The following is a 16,199-nucleotide window of genomic DNA, read 5'->3' as shown; positions in this document are numbered from 1 at the left end:
GTCCCGGAGTTTCCTACTTTTTCTGCAACTGTCGCTGAAGTCAACTCGGAGTTTGGCTCTGGGTCCTGCGCACCCATTGCGTCGGACTGAATTGAATAATACATGAAACAATGGTATATAATTCGTATATTGCATACAAATGGTAGGTTTAGTGTGGGTATTTTATTGTATTAAAATATTAATCTTTCAAGTCCTCGATTTAAGTCTTCTGCCTGAATTCATCTCTACAATGAATCTATATAGGTAGAATTAATTTCTACACCCGATAATTCAAACTATTAGGTTGTCCCAAAAGTTTCTTTCGCGAGTTGCACTCAATTATTTCGCGTGCCAGCAGGGCCGGCGCAAGGCAGGTTCAGCGCGTTCGCCGGAACCCGGCCCCGCGGTCTACGAAAATTACTCAATTAAAAGGCACCAATTTTGATTAACTTTTTACAGAATGATGATACTATTAACAAATGGAAGCAATTTTTGCTAAGATGCAAGACATTTTTTTAGTAGCAATGATTAAATTGAAAGGAGTGACAAAAATCATCAAAGTATTATTATTTAATATTCATCTTATAAAAAATACATAGCATTTGTAAATAAATAATTCCTCGTTGTAAAATTGAAGTGTAGGATTTGAATGTGAATTCAGGCCCCGCAAAATGTTTGAACCGGGCCCCGCAAAAGGTCACGTCGGCCCTGCGTGGCAGTGTTTATATAAATAGACAATCTTATTTCATAGATATCGATGGTGTAACAGTAATGGAGCAAAATGAATCGTGCACAATTCAGTAATGTAACATGAAACATAAAATATTGTGCATGTATTACTTATTAATAAAGCGAAAGAAATTTTTGGGACAGCCTAATACAAATTTATATCTTATGACCATTACTCGTTAATAATTTTGAGTTACCATATGAGTTTGTACGAAAATTTACCGACTGGTAGCAATTGGGCATTTAATTCGGTTCTAATATATTTTTTATTTTGACAAGACTAGTATTATTCAATCTTTATTTTTATTCTATTTCGTAATTCATATAACATGAATGATGGGAGAATTAAATGTCACTTCAATAATGGATAACAAAGTATTGGTTATCATAGCTAAAAAGTCGATTAATAGGCTACCTGTCGGTAAAGTATTAACACTTATCGTCATCAGATATGATAATCGTATTTAGTAAATATAAGTACATAATATAATAATAATAATAATAATAATAATAAAATAAGTAAATAGTAAATATAAGGAAATTTTACTTTTTAATTTTTTTTTTAATTAGATGAAAAGTAGAATTGAATAACCAAGTGCATGCAGCTAACCAAAATTAACTGAAATTGGAAATAAATAGTTACAACAGCAAAAAAGATTTTCATATTACGACGAACTATTTTGAACAAAATAATGTACTTACACGAATCACAATAGGAATTGCTAGCGACGAAGATATAATATTGGCTAATTTATTATGATCTAATTAAACTTGATTATGAAATTTTATACAATTATGAAAGAATATAATTTCCCCCCTCAGGCGATATTCGCGTAACTGTTTTTGCTTTACTTTACACATCTGGCCCCGTGTGAGGCCCCAGCGTGCTCTCGCGACTACTGTTGTGCGAATGGGTTGATTTTATTGATAAATCGAAGCAATACTTGCAACTTTTGTACATAGAAAATATGCAAATCTAAATTTTACGGTAAAGTAAATTACTGCTTATTTATGTTCGCTATTCTACCGTTGAAAGCAGTGGTGCTCATTGATTATATGGTACGAACTAATTTTAAATTTCTGGGAAACTTGATCAAAATACTGCTACATGAAACATAAATTTCAAGTTTCGTATGTAGGCATAATATTAATAATATAGAAACATAACTTTCATGGAACTTTACATGTTGAGCGTCACTGGTATTGACATCGCGAAGCAAAATACACGTGCACAAAGTTTTAAACGAAAAGCTACCAGTCGACACCTTCACCATCTTTATTTGTACTTTCATGTTAAATCTAACAAGAGATACGTGGTTTAATAGATTCATATCATTGTCTTATCTAGTCAAAACATGACAAATATAATTAAAAAAGTATTGTTTTAATCAATAGTTGGGAGATCAAAATAAATGTTTTAAAACTTTGTAATGTTCTTCTAGGTTCAAATGATTCAAGAACAAATGCATGCCTTAGTGGACACTCAATCAGTTGGGGAGGAGCGATATGCAAGAGCGAAACAGGAAAATGCTACGTTGCAAGCAAGAATATTAATGTTAGAAGAAGCTGCCAAAGACGCCGAGACTAGAGCTGAAGAAAGGCTTCAAGTAAGATTAATAAACCACTTGAATGAATGCATGCATGCATGCAATTAAGTTTTCATGAATTACAAAAAATAATTTAAATTTATAAGATATTTTGATATAATCTAAATAATGATATTCTAGGCAGAGCAACGAAGACATAGGGAATGGGCAAGTCGTTTAGAACGTGAACGACAATTGCAACTAGAGAATTATGCCATAAAATTGCGATCTATAGAATTAGAAGGTGCCAGTACGAGAGAAGAAGTAGTAAGGTTGCGCGAGCAACTTGAAAAAGTAAGAGCAGAAAAAAGTCGATTGGAAAATAACCTCGAGGAAGTTAGAACGGACGTAGAAATTGCACGTGAGGGTGAACGTCAAGCAACATGTCGAGCTAATGAAATCCAACATCAGTTGGAAGCTGCCAGAGAAGAGCTCTCAATGAGAATAGAGGATCAACAAAGAATAGAGGAATTAATGCAACAGGTGGCTCAACTCCAGGCTCATAATAAAAGTACGTCGCATTTTGTATTATTATTCATTATTAGGAAAGAAAAACAAATATTTGTTGTTATTGTTAAAACGTGTTACATTTTCTATTTTAAGGTTTAGAGGAATCACGAGACGAATTGCAGGCTGCAGCGGCTCTGCAGGCAGGCCGTGAACTATTAATGTTAAATCCCTGTAACAGTACCGCCGAGAAAGGACCTAGTCTCGCTGTAGAATTATTAGCAGGGATGAACCAAGATCAAGTATGTTATACTCATTTATTTGTATAATAACTGTATTTGCTAATCGGTAAATATCAATTTATATTTTATATTTTCTTATTATTTGATTTTTATTATAGATGGATGGTCAAATTCTTGGCGACTATGGTGACCTTTCTAGTATATCTGAAGTATGTATTTTGTTGTATATGTAACATTCTATGCGATTAAATTGTTTTTCATATCATTATTTGAAACTATCTATTACAGATGAGACAAGCTTTAAAGGAACAGCAAGAGGTTAATACGCAATTAAGGGCGTACATTGATGGAATCTTATTGAACATAGTTGAAAACTATCCTCAGTTGTTAGAAGTGAAACAAACACATTGAAGTATTGCATAAATAGTCAGTCACTGAGTTTAATGTTAATTTGTTTAAGGCAGTTGTACATTACACTTCATTGTTGGAACTTTTATTTATAAGTTTATACGAGCAATGTTGTCATAAACTAATTATATAAATATTATATGGGAAAGCGATTTCCGTCCATACGATCTTAAAATTTTAGTAACATGTTGCAATTATTTAATTTGATGTTTTCACTGCCACTGTTATTACTTCAATTATACACTTTTTATACGAAAGCAGTGGGCGAATTAAAACATAAGATAGGAACTATGAGGATATGCATGAAATTTAAACAAACAAGTTATCATAAATAAGCTCTGTATTGTCCGAGTCTAGAAATTCAGAGCCTTACAACGTTGCCTTTATAGAAATGGTATAAAACTATTTTCGAACATTTAATGAAATTTCAATTATGTACTGTAATGTGTAATTCATGATGCGTAAAATCATGCTTTTTTTAAGAGAAGGTGAATGAAAGGTGTGGTTCTTAGCAAAAAATATGTATAGTTGCATTCAGTATCACAACACTTGTGATGTAACAAAAAGTACATACAAAATTTAATACTTAATATTTTCACCTATAGTTTACAGTATACCTAGAAATTTATACTGAACGATATAGAGAAAGTAATTAAATAATTATATTTTACTACCTCTAGTTTCATCCTGCTTATAAATCCTACATTGATTTTACGAATTTTGTATATATATGTCTAAAGTTGTTGAATAGCTATTGTATAATGATTTGTGATGTTGCCTAAATTTACAAAAAAATTCATATTCGTAAATTTATCTAGAATTGAACATTTTATAGTGAAATAAAATTGGTCTTTTATATCTTTTAAGGAGAAAAAGTTCAGATTGTCTCTGATAATCATTTTGCAATTGATTATTAAAAAGAACATGAACATGTTACCAAACGTAATCGTTTTATTTATTCTACCTTGTATATAATTCATTTTTGATAGTATTTTTACACAATGCAGAAATAATAGAAGTAGAACTGGTTCGCCACGATTTTTCTTGGTTGAGTTATGACCGGGTAACAATAAACAAATATAAGTTCGAGAAGCCTTATGGCATAAGATACGCAAACACATAGTAGTGAAATCAGAATGAAATATGGGACTACAGTTCCCATTCGCTTTAAAAAAATAAACACAGAAATAGTGGCGCCATCGATGGGAAAGCTCCCAAGTTTGTAGTAAAAACAGTTCCCACTGTCTCTATAAGATGGCACCACCGACAACCTTTATTAATTAATATTCTTTTTTTCATGAATGTGTAATTAGAACGATTCTTTGCCTTATAACACTATAATATATTCATTAATATGTCAATTCTATCATTCTGATAAATAATTATCAACTCTTGAGTTAGCAGCGCCATCGGTGAGAAGGCGTCCAAGTTTGTAGTGAAAAAAGTTCCCACTGCTTTTGCTAGATGGCGCCACCAATTAAAGGGTTCATAATTATTGATGTATTAATTAATTATTCATAAGAATGATACAATTGACATATCAATGAATATATTATAGTGTTATAAAGTAAAGAATCGTTCTAATTACGCATTTATAAAAAAAAAATATTAATTATTAAAGGTTGTCGGTGGCACCATCTTATAGAGACAGTGGGAACTGTTTTTACTACAAACTTGGGCGTTTTCCCACCGATGGCGCCACTGTGTCCACCCAAAACCGTCCAAAACTTCGGAATAAATTTCTACCATTGACCAACCAATGTAACTGGAGAATATGACTAATTTAAGCCTCATTTGTTCATATAAATTATTATATTCTAATAGAACAATAATCGAGGTTGAAATAACCCGCCAAAGTGTAAATGCACAATGAACAAAAATTTTGTAAAACTGCTCAATTTGAGACAAAGCTGAGTATTCCGTTCAAGTCACGTTGTTTTGTTTTAAGAGTTTGTTTATTTGATAAAGTATAATTGTGTAAATTTACACTCTTGCTTGCACATCGCACGTATGTTAACTTGAATAGATTGTAGGTAAATAACAATGCATAATGCATTTTTCGATAGGCGCCTTCGATACAAAATGGCGGCATACATAGAACATTGTTTAACGTCAACGCTATCGTTATATTTGTTAAATGCGTAACTGTTAAACATTTGTAGATTGACAGTAAGCAATTTTGGAATCTATTGGGCTTTCAAGAGTTGTTTAAGGAAGTAGTGTTGGATAATCTAACCTAGTATAACTCTAGTAAACATATATATGGTGCCACTTTAATAATGTTGTCTGTACTTTAAAGTTTTTATATTGCAAATACGTGTGTATTTCACATCGATACGTTAACAAAGAAGTACTTCAAATTATAATTTGAGAAAATGCATACATCTGGAGACTTTAAACTTCATGGTGGTGACAGTGCGTTTGCAAATAGACAAAAGCTTCTGTTTGATAAGCTGTCAGATGCAGAGCAGGAGTGCAACAAGAATAAAATGACGACTGAGTCCACAGATGTAGACATGGCTATTGATGAGTCAAACAAAACTAAAAGTATAAGAACTGGCCTGCAACGTAAAAATGAAACAAAAAGATTTCGTGGTAAAGAGAGTATTTTCAAACGACCAGAAGGTCCAGCACCACGTGCTGTTAATAGAAGTGTACCTGACTATCACAAGCATCCTCATAAATGGATGAAATATAGTTTGGATGATGTATCTAATGATGATATGACGGAACAAAGCAATACAACAGCTGCTTTATCATTTTTAAACGAATTGAAAGCAAGAAGGTCAATGGAACAGATCGAAGGAACAGAAGAGATGGACTACGATGAAATTTCTATGATTGATCAGAGTCATGATCAGACTAAGGTAGCATGTAAATCTAAGAAAGTTCAAGCAAGAAAGTCAGTGGAAGCAGAAGAGATGGATGTAGATAATACAACCTTGGATGAACACAATGAAACTAAGACAGTAATCAAACCCAGGAAAATTAAAGCAACATCAGAGATTGAATTTAAAAAACCTGAAAGTGACACAGAGAAAACAGAGAACGCACCAATTATTATCGATCACGACGACAAACCTACATTTAGGAGTAGTAAAGTTATTATGCCAGAATATATTGTTGGTCAAAAACAAAAGAAGAAGAAGAGAAACAAGAAGGAGAAACTTGTAGAAAAAGTGGATCGTTTAAAGCAACTGAAATTGGATCACTTGGAAGAACTCGATGAAGAAGAAAATTGAATATATGCTCCATATTGTGAATATACTATTAGCTTAGTTAATTGCTCTACGATACAAATATATCATATATTTCATTCTATTGATTAATGTACTTCGTATATAGCAGCAATAAAATACTACACATCGCTATAAATATTTCTACATTAAATTGATAAGACAATCAGCATAGATATTTCTAAAGTTCGGAAAATTTAAATAAAACCGCTTCAACATTTCTTTCCGGAAATTATGCGATTGCGCAGACATATCGCAGGGTATGAATGTTTCCTGTTGGCTTTAGTCGCTGCTTTTCAAAAGTTTTTAGTTCGCTTCTACTATTTTCAACGATCCGTCCTCGCGATAATGATTGGTGAACGAGACATAAGGCGTTGAACTTTGGTAAGTTACATGATTTGTCTGAATGATTATGCATTTTGTTAAACGACTGTGAGGAACATTAACGTGACTGATTGGAGGGGGAAAAAAATTCATAACCTATACTCATGCGAGGTCTGTCGCGATTCAAAATGGCGTGTTATCGGTGAACGAAAAAACGTAGGCGATTTTGCGTCTTGACGTATATACGTGTTAAATTTGTCGTTCGCGTTTCTATATTTGGTGAATTTATTTCTCTTGCCAGGATAGCAAGAAACAGAAAGAGGTTATGACACTACTCCCGCGTACGTCGCCTCAAGAAGTTCGTTAGTATATTCGTAGTCGAGGTACGGATTTAATAATGCAAGAAATCGTCCTAGCAGCCTTCTCCGTGATATCGAGTCTGCTCATAGTATTTGGCCTGGTGCTGCTGGGTAAGAACGACAGATAGTAACGTTCCGTTATTGCTACGCGGTACGCAGAGAGTTCCGAAACATTCTTACCCGAGCTGTCGAGTAGTCGTATAGTTTCCAAGTTGAAGGTATAGTAGGAGAGTTTGACTACGTACTTAACCTCTATCGTCACGTGTATACGCGCAATCTCGTCGACTATTCTCGGCTAGAGAAACTAAAGACTCTCTCTTTGTCCTGTATCGTATTTGAAATGAACCGTCATCGATAAACTGCAATTATGTTATACCCATTCTTTTGCATCGGTCCCTTATTATCCAATTCAGTGCTTCTCAAACTTCCCACTAATCCTAGATAAAGGATTATTGACAATTTCCTAGAGTAGATTTAAATTCTTATTCTATTAATACATTCAGAAACTAACATGAATTTTGTACATTTTACTTCTAGAACCGTCAGATCAGACCAATATATGGTGTTAATAATATAAAAATAGTCTATATCTTGCACCAATAGAATTTAGTAGATTAAGTAAGCTTAATTTGATAAAGCTATCATCGATAATATTTTAGTAACACTTTATAAAGAAATGTTAATTCCGTAGTATTCTATATAAGAATCTTCTGTTAATAAGGGACCCTAGTTTGAGAAACACTGATCTAATTTATGTTAATTGTTATCCTTATCAAAAATTATGTTTTCTGTGACTTTTAGATAATATGTTTGACAAAATTATACAAGCTTTATGTGCAATGTAATTTGTTAATATAAGCTACACGATTCTTTTTCTTCACAGACATGTTTTTATTTCTCCACAGGTTGGTATTTAGTTTGGAAATTTTTCCTTTCGCGATTCCGCTTTGTCAGAGAACTATTGGGTGGAATGAGTGAATCTTCTTCTGTGAACGATTTAAAAAATGGTAGATCTCGTATAAAGAAAATTCGTAGGGATTGAGACTCTGAAGATATAAAACAGGAAGACCACTGAGCAATATCTAAGGAAACGGAAGGAATCAATTGGAACAATTTTTCATTTGTGTGTAGACAAGATTTTAATCCACAAAAATGTCTATAAATATACGATGTGCAACAACAGATGATCTGTTGAACATACAGCATTGTAATTTACAATGTTTGCCTGAGAATTATCAGATGAAGTATTATTTGTATCATGCTCTTTCTTGGCCGCAACTAAGTTACGTGGCAGAGGATGAAAAAGGCAGGATAGTTGGTTATGTCCTTGCTAAGATGGAAGAAGATTGCGAGGACAATCCGCATGGACATATTACGAGTTTGGCAGTAAAAAGGTCTCACAGAAGGCTTGGTATCGCACAGAAACTTATGAATCAAGCTTCCAGAGCGATGGTCGAATGTTTTGGAGCGAAATATGTTTCGCTGCACGTGCGTAGAAGTAATCGGGCAGCTTTAAACTTATATACGAGCAGTTTGCAATTCGAAGTGTCGGAAGTTGAACCAAAATATTACGCGGATGGAGAAGATGCTTATGCCATGAAACGCGATCTTAGCAGCTTTCACATGGAGAAAAATGCGGCGAAAGAAAAAGTGAACAAAGATGGTAACACGCACACGCATACTGGCAGATGCTGTGATCGTTCATAGTCTGCTTGGTGTATCTACCTAAAATTAGGTTTCAATTGATTTCTTACATTATTAGCTCTGTACCATTTGGATCTAAATCTATGTCACTTGTACGTATTTTTCATAAACGGATCTGCATGAGAAATGTGTGAAAACATTGTAAGTCAAACATCGTGGCTTGAATGTTTGACCTGTACATTATCATGGACATTTCGCAAATACTAGAGTATTTGTATTTATTCAAGCCTTATCCGAGACATATGAAATGTTTTATATGCAGCAACAAGGAGGTGTATGTGTTAATACTTACGCCGGGAGTAGGAGAGAGACTCTTACTATTGTATGTACTTCAATGCAAATTGAGTTAAACATTTGTAACAAAAGTTTCATTGCGTGTATTTAATTGATATACCATGTTATTTAGGACCCATAAATCTTAATAAAGAAAATAAGCCGAGAAGAAGTATGACGATCTTTACGCTTCCTGTCTATATTTTCAATTAATCTTTACTGAACCATTGAACTATAATATACAAATGACGCGCCAGTATACAAAATTATCACCTAAAATTTCATTAAGCAAATCAAGTGCGAGATGATGTCAACTTTTTGGAGGAAAACACTTTTAGCATTCATTTATTTCCCAAAGTTTGTTGTCTATGTTATGTAAAACAAGTCTAATTATTCTCTCTATTTGTAAATACTTTACGAACTTTGAGTATAATTCAATGCTTAAAACTTAAGATTTGACATTGCACGATTTTTTAAATGCTTTTGTTTCACTGCTTTGTTGATACATTATTGTATTTATGTATACATTGTATAGGAATAATTATAATATACATACGTATGTATATGCTTATGTACACATTAAACGCTCTTAAAGTAACGATCGATTCGGTTCAATGGACACGTTAATCCAAAGTCGAACTTCCATTGAATCGTTAGGTAGTCTGGTCGATCTGATCGATAAAATTTATAAGCGCTGATTAAAGTATAATTTTACACAACGTTACCCGAATAATTCAAGTCGTACGCGAAACTAATGAATAGTTAGTAAAATTCCTTCACGATTAGAACATTGCTAAATTGCAAAATATTTCAGCACGAAACAGTTCCAGGTACAATGTACAAAGGGTAAATTAAAGAACATGTCACGAAACGATAAGATTTCTTAAGCGTTCGATCGACAATGTATATCTATGTCTTACGTTTCGACATAAAAAGAAATTGTTTAATATTACGTCGCGATTATCAGAATACGTTTCAACGAGAAAGATAAGCACCTATTAGTATCGACTATGTATAAATTCTAAATATACAGTAATTCTAACTGCTTTGAATGCTCGTTATCTTACAAAAACACGTCGCCAATAAATTATAATACAATTCTCGTAAACGAGGTTCGGTGTTCACGCGATATGCTCGATTATATACTCTCTAAAAAATAAACTATAAGCTATCGTGGTAAATACTCTAAATATGGACGATCGTCTGAAAGTATCTCGATACTCGGCCTTCTCGTTTCAGCGATCCTCCAGCTGTCTCCTTGAAAACAAGGAGACAAAAGACTATCTCGAAAGGCGAAAAAGTAAATGCTTCGAAAGATACAGTGTGGAGTGTAAGTATTGGCACAAAACTAGTTGTAGATGCTTAGTATCGTATAACTTTATTATCTCGCTTGGTATCGCTCTTATGAACTTATATTCAAGTGTAATAAGAAAGAATAAACGCTGACACGCGCGATAACAAAATAATGATATAAGTATATTTTAAGTTTAAATCTAAATACAAGTATTAACACACATCAAATGTGTTGTAAATATTCAAGTCCTCTTACGGAATAATTACGAAATAAAGCGATTGGAAATCTTCTATACGAAACATACTTGTGTTATTATTTTGTTATGGAATGTACCAAATTTTATGTTTCTTATTATACTTGATATGGTAGTTATATTATGGCAATTGTCAATGTTTATAACACCAGTTGTCTACAATTAGTTTTACTTTGAGCATGCTCTGTACCAATACTTACATTGGCCATTGTTTAATACTTTAAATGATATACCAATCTTAAAGCTGCGTTACAAATGTGCGGTTGTCGATTACCCCTCAAGATATAAAGGCAGCGTATCAATAAAATTCATTACCTAAGTAAGCGAGGAGAGACAGTGAAACAAAAAGAGTTTCACTGTATCCCCGTAAAATGCGATGCGTGTGTATTCCTAACGGAAATTCAAGTCCTGCCGATCGTGAAAGCTTCCGGAGTCTACGCTGTTAACACTTTATCTACCTGGAGCCTATTTATAATTCCTATTTTTAGTTCCAGTAATTATCTTGTGGAATTTATTAACTGTGTTGTTGATTACCTATTTACAGTGCTCGATTTTTGAAAACAGACAAGACTTCCGGTATACTTCGTAACAGTATGCAGAAGTTAACTAGTTTAATGTATAATAATGTAGAAGGTTGTCCTTCCAAAGTCTAGGATATTTTTAAATAGGCCAGTGGTTAAAGTGTTAGACGACTCATCCTGTTTACGAAAGTTTAACAATCGGCAGGTACTTTGGCCGACCAATAATTGATGAAAACGAACGCGTATAAGTCGTACTGTTTGTCTTTAAGTTATTGTTTTCGTTGCGCTTGTAAGGAGAGCGCCATGCGGTCGAATAATCATCGGAATGATTGTAAAAGGTTTACAAATCGAATGTTTCCTTTTCGCAATCCTTTGGTGTGCGTTTGTGATTGGTTGGATGTTTCTGGAAGAGCCGTAAAAAGGCCTGGCACGAAAAAGTCGTACCCCGGCAATAAAATCGTATAAAAATTTGTTTAAAATCGGCCTGTACAAAGACAGATTCGCGTTGCACGTAGTCAAACCTTTGTGTAAATATTTCAATAAGTCGTTTTCGCGAAGCTTCTTTTGCGCAATGGTTCTTGACAATTTTTAGGCTACTGTTAACTCTTTGCGGCGCAGAAATTCAGGTCATAAAATAGACCCATGTGGCATAGGAATTTTATTGCGTTTTAAATCAAACAAAATTGTTATATTTTTATTAATAAAGGTATCACACCTATACACATGCAGCTACTGCAAAATTTCGAGGTGGGATTAAAAGTGTCCCACCATGCATTACGGTCCATCAAAAAGGTGGGACACTTTTAATCCCACCGTGCCCCAAAGAGTTAACCAGTGTATCCGTTTGGCCGTAGTACTCGAACACGCTTTCGAATGAAGATGTGTCTAGTCAAGGTCACGCGTACAAACTTGTCTCTGCTCTGCAAACTGTCGTCTATACGATACACATTTAAGATAATAATAAACACGCTGGCAACGACAACGGCGCATTACATTTGAAATGAATCTCGTATCCAAGCCGACGACACGACGATCGACGATTTTGACACTTCGTCTACAGGTAGCCTAGTCGTAGAACTTTTACAGTGGGTGTAGAATGTATTCGTATACCGATCAATTTCTCAAAAAACTTTTCTGTGAAATTGTAGTTTCTTAACTTTCTGTTTTTATAATCAATGATATTTTACATATTCTCCGAAGTCTCTAAGATAGATATAGACCAAACAACATTTACTAGTTAATATAATTTGTGAAATTAACAAAAAAAAATGCGAAAAGTGGGTAAAAGTATAGAAGCAATAAGTATTTATACGATTCTTATGACGAACCATTTACAGTAGAGTTTGTAACGTAAACACATTAGTTTATTGCTCCGTGCGAATTAGTAAACATCATATTTCCAGTAAAGTACTTTTAAACAGTTGTGCGAATATTACTTCACTAATTTATTGCTTCAACATTTCTATCGATTAATGGTTTTTTTCTTGTTAATTTCCAAACTTACATAAATAGCTATTTTTTTGTTGTAATCTATCTATTCTAGAGATTTCCGAGAATATGTAGAATGTCATTGTTTATAAAAAATAAGTTGACAAATTACAATTTTACACAGTTTTTTTGGAAATTGATGGGTGTACGAATACTTTCTACACCCACTTTAATTCCAATGTCCACCTATGGAAACCTAGCAAATGTGTTGGTTGTTTACTTACAGTGCTCGATTTGAGGAAACAACTGTCTAGATTAATATACAGGGTGTTTCGTTTATAGCGGAATAGTTGAATACCTCATTGTGAGGGAGGGGATGAAACAATCAAAAAAATGTTTTTACAGAGGTTGTTTGCTACAAAGGGGAATTCTTCGTAGGGATCATTTAAAGTAAAAATTACTTCACTTTTCAAAAATTATGTACCCTATATAATTTTGGTAAAAACATTTTGGATTACTTCATCCCCTCGTGACTCATTTAAGGGATTAGTCGCAGTCAGGAAACTGGAAACGGACAGTTTCTTGTGTGTTTTTTTTAAGGTATTAAATAATAATTTTTATCAATGAAATGGAAATATATTACAAAGTATGTCTTAAAGAATTATAAAAGAATTTTTGTTTTAAGAAAAGGTTAATTCATTTCGTCATAACAGGCGATGGCGTGGGTGGCCATTTGGTTTACGATGTTCAAGATTTCTTCAAACTGATGCACCTGAAGACGAAACTAAAGGTAGATCTAGAAAATATATTAGACTAACAGGTCCCTGAACGAAGGATTTTTTATTTTCTTGTATACTTTTTTTTTATCGTCTATTGAATCGCTTAATTTTAGTGAAAACATTGAAAATCAATTTCAAATGTACGCCATCTTGTTTTAAATTAATTTTTTCCAAAATCCTTCGTTCAGGGACCCGCTAGACTAATCTATTTTCGAAATCTACCTTTGTTTTTGTTTTCAGGTAAACCAGTGAAAAGAAATCTTGCTCACCGCAAACCTATGTTTTTAAATCATCGTTTACGTCATCGGCTTTTTAGTTCTTTAAAACATGCTTTATAATATACTTAATTGTTACTTATGCAAATTATTATTTAATAACTAAAAAAAAAAAGAAAAAAAATCACAAAGAAGTGTCGTTTTTCCTCTTCTTGACTGCGACCAACCCTTTAACCATTCTTCTTTGACGCCAAAACTATCGAATTTGATACATCGTCTATATCCTCGATTAAATGAAATCTTTTATTACAATAATTGCCGTCAAATAGTGTGCCCAAAAGAATTAATAATAGAGTGCCTTCAGGAAGAAGTATGAAAAGCATGGATCAATATACGCGGTTTGGTAGTCTTTATCGTTGAACAAAACACCTTGTATACCAATCCAGAATGTTCCCTTTTAACTTGTAAACACCGGTCTACTACAGGCTGGTAGACAAAGCGTCAAGAGCCATTCCAAATACGTTCTATAACATGCTACGATATCTCGTTACGTCGTTTAATTTATTTCACACCTCTAGCTAACAGAACGACACGGTTACACGTTTCCTATAAAAGGTTACATTGTCTATATTCTCAAGTACATTACAAAGACGCTTATCCCGAAATCGGTTCCCTTACATTCTAGATACCTGTGCTTTGGCAGTTGCGTAGTTCTAAGTAACGATAGGCCTCGAGAACTTTTTATTGCGATCGAAGGGGGAGGCTTCGTGTTAGTCGAACGAAAAGGATGGGATGGGGGGAGGTCGGCGTTTCTTCCGTGGTCCAAATTTGTTTCTCTAGCCTCTACTCGACTCTCAGATTCTGTATCGCGGGAGTTAATATTGCTTACCGATCCCTTTGCTCATCAGTCTCCCTTTACCGTCAGAATCCGATGTTTATCGATCGGGCCCAATGGTTTAGGTCTGGGTTAGCTGCCCTTTTCTTTTTTTTTTTTTTTATCGAATCGTCTGCGGATACTAGCGACGATACTTCCTAAAACAGAAATCACGGCGACCATCGGGATCCAAGGAACTTGCAAACAATGTCCTGTTACGAAAGGAGTGGCTAAGTTTTGCTTCTTTCGCGACGAAGATTGGTAGCTGATCTTCGGACGTTCAAGGCTGATGCGCGGCCTGAATCATCGCGACTTTGAGATCTTTGGCCAGGTGGGACACGTCCACCACGCTGTCGACCATCTCCTGAACCGCGGATACGTTGGGGAAGAATTGAGCGGCGTGTTTCGTCTTTGACACGGTTTGGCCGAGGGCCTCGTTCAGCGCGTTCGCGCATTGCAGCACGCGCGTTCTCACGTCGTTCCTGGTCACGTTCCTGTGGACTGTGTCCCCGATGTGCACCAGCCTGTGGGCGCTCAACACCACGAACTTGCCGTGGGCTAGGAATACCTGTGGAAAGAATTGGAAAATTAGGATAATTCTAGTTGGGACTCGAGCAATTTGTGATATATTTTTGCGAGATTATTATCGATGGATTGGAGGCGTTTTTGGGATGAAAATTAGCCCAAACACGACTTAATTTGGGGCGTTCTTGATTATACATATGTTGTTTAAAGTATTTAGAATCGAGGATAATTAATAGTGGATTGAAGTAGATCGTGTTTGGGTGTTTCATGAATCCATTGATAATCATAGAATTAAGATATCAATAACACGGTAGAATTCTCATTGATATGTGAGAGTAAGATTGCGGAAATTTTATAGACGTGGTCCACATAATATTTGTGTGGAGATATCGTAAGGATATATTAGGTAGACCGAAAAGTAATGTCGTTTCTTTCACATTAAATTCAAACTTTCCAATAAATTTCTATCTTTAATTCATTATATAATCGCTCTCATTGTCAGCAGCCTTTTGTCACCTAGTGTGCAAATTTTCAATGACAGAAAAATCAATGAGCTGATAAACGATAAATGATAAATGATAAATGATAAATGATAAACAAGTATTTAAGATGGCAAAAACGAAATTACTTTCCAGTCCACCTAAATACATATAGATTTTAGTAGTTGGTTCTTGGAATAAAATTGGTCCCCGATATAAGGACACCTTTGTGTTATATTGAGGAACTACTGTATTAGGCCAATCAATAGAGCATTTTTGTGTGACAAAAATAGTAACAGCAAACCGATTGTGCAGTTACATAAAATGGGATGCGAGAACGTTCGAGATCTCATTCTGTAGGTATTTTCATCGCGTACATTTTATCTCATTGGAGCATTGATATCGCTGCATTAGTTTAAAATTGATAAGCAAAAAACGACAAAAATCACGAGTTTTTAGCATTAAATTGTAAATAACAAGAAAACGGAACAGAGTTGGGAGTGAAAAACATATACCTATTAATCTACGCATCCCCTTTTATGTA

At 34.3% G+C, this 16,199-nt stretch overlaps 4 protein-coding genes across 7 annotated transcripts in view; 3 read left to right on the top strand and 1 right to left on the bottom strand.

Annotated features, from left to right (window-relative positions):
- LOC128894558 (rab11 family-interacting protein 4A) overlaps nt 1–4,337 on the top strand; it is a 36,463-nt gene extending 32,126 nt beyond the window's left edge. For all 4 annotated transcript variants that reach the window (XM_054156382.1, XM_054156381.1, XM_054156380.1 and 1 more), the window contains 5 exons: nt 2,151–2,315; nt 2,436–2,805; nt 2,898–3,043; nt 3,142–3,192; nt 3,272–4,337. In XM_054156382.1, coding sequence (XP_054012357.1) covers nt 2,151–2,315; nt 2,436–2,805; nt 2,898–3,043; nt 3,142–3,192; nt 3,272–3,394 — 855 coding nt within the window. In that variant the 3' untranslated portion in view covers nt 3,395–4,337. The remainder of the gene's footprint in view (nt 1–2,150; nt 2,316–2,435; nt 2,806–2,897; nt 3,044–3,141; nt 3,193–3,271) is intronic.
- Nucleotides 4,338–5,427: 1,090 nt separating this feature from the next.
- Nucleotides 5,428–16,199, top strand: part of LOC128894569 (protein TSSC4) — an 81,434-nt gene continuing 70,662 nt past the window's right edge. The window contains exon 1 of the mRNA XM_054156404.1: nt 5,428–7,011. Within this exon, the coding sequence (XP_054012379.1) occupies nt 5,767–6,633 (867 nt within the window). The 5' untranslated portion in view covers nt 5,428–5,766 and the 3' untranslated portion in view covers nt 6,634–7,011. The remainder of the gene's footprint in view (nt 7,012–16,199) is intronic.
- LOC128894580 (N-alpha-acetyltransferase 10) lies at nt 7,058–9,459 on the top strand. The gene is made up of 3 exons (XM_054156421.1): nt 7,058–7,167; nt 7,253–7,421; nt 8,216–9,459. Exon 3 carries the CDS (start codon nt 8,463–8,465, stop codon nt 9,015–9,017), a length of 555 nt encoding a protein of 184 aa, XP_054012396.1. The 5' UTR covers nt 7,058–7,167; nt 7,253–7,421; nt 8,216–8,462; the 3' UTR covers nt 9,018–9,459.
- Nucleotides 9,603–16,199, bottom strand: part of LOC128894551 (breast cancer anti-estrogen resistance protein 1) — a 157,111-nt gene continuing 150,514 nt past the window's right edge. Inside the window, exon 9 of the mRNA XM_054156370.1 lies at nt 9,603–15,219. Coding sequence (XP_054012345.1) covers nt 14,932–15,219 — 288 coding nt within the window. The 3' untranslated portion in view covers nt 9,603–14,931. The remainder of the gene's footprint in view (nt 15,220–16,199) is intronic.

This window comes from Hylaeus anthracinus, unplaced genomic scaffold (assembly GCF_026225885.1).
Source record: "Hylaeus anthracinus isolate JK02 unplaced genomic scaffold, UHH_iyHylAnth1.0_haploid 4, whole genome shotgun sequence".
In the NCBI taxonomy this organism is placed as follows: Eukaryota; Metazoa; Arthropoda; class Insecta; order Hymenoptera; family Colletidae; genus Hylaeus; species Hylaeus anthracinus.
The sequence above is the reverse complement of the archived record's forward strand: the minus strand, read 5'-3'. Positions and strand labels throughout refer to the sequence as shown.

Coding starts and splice junctions, on each gene's coding strand:
- LOC128894580 (XM_054156421.1), top strand. CDS start 8,463: ATGTCTATAAATATACGATGTGCAACAACAGATGATCTGTTGAACATA.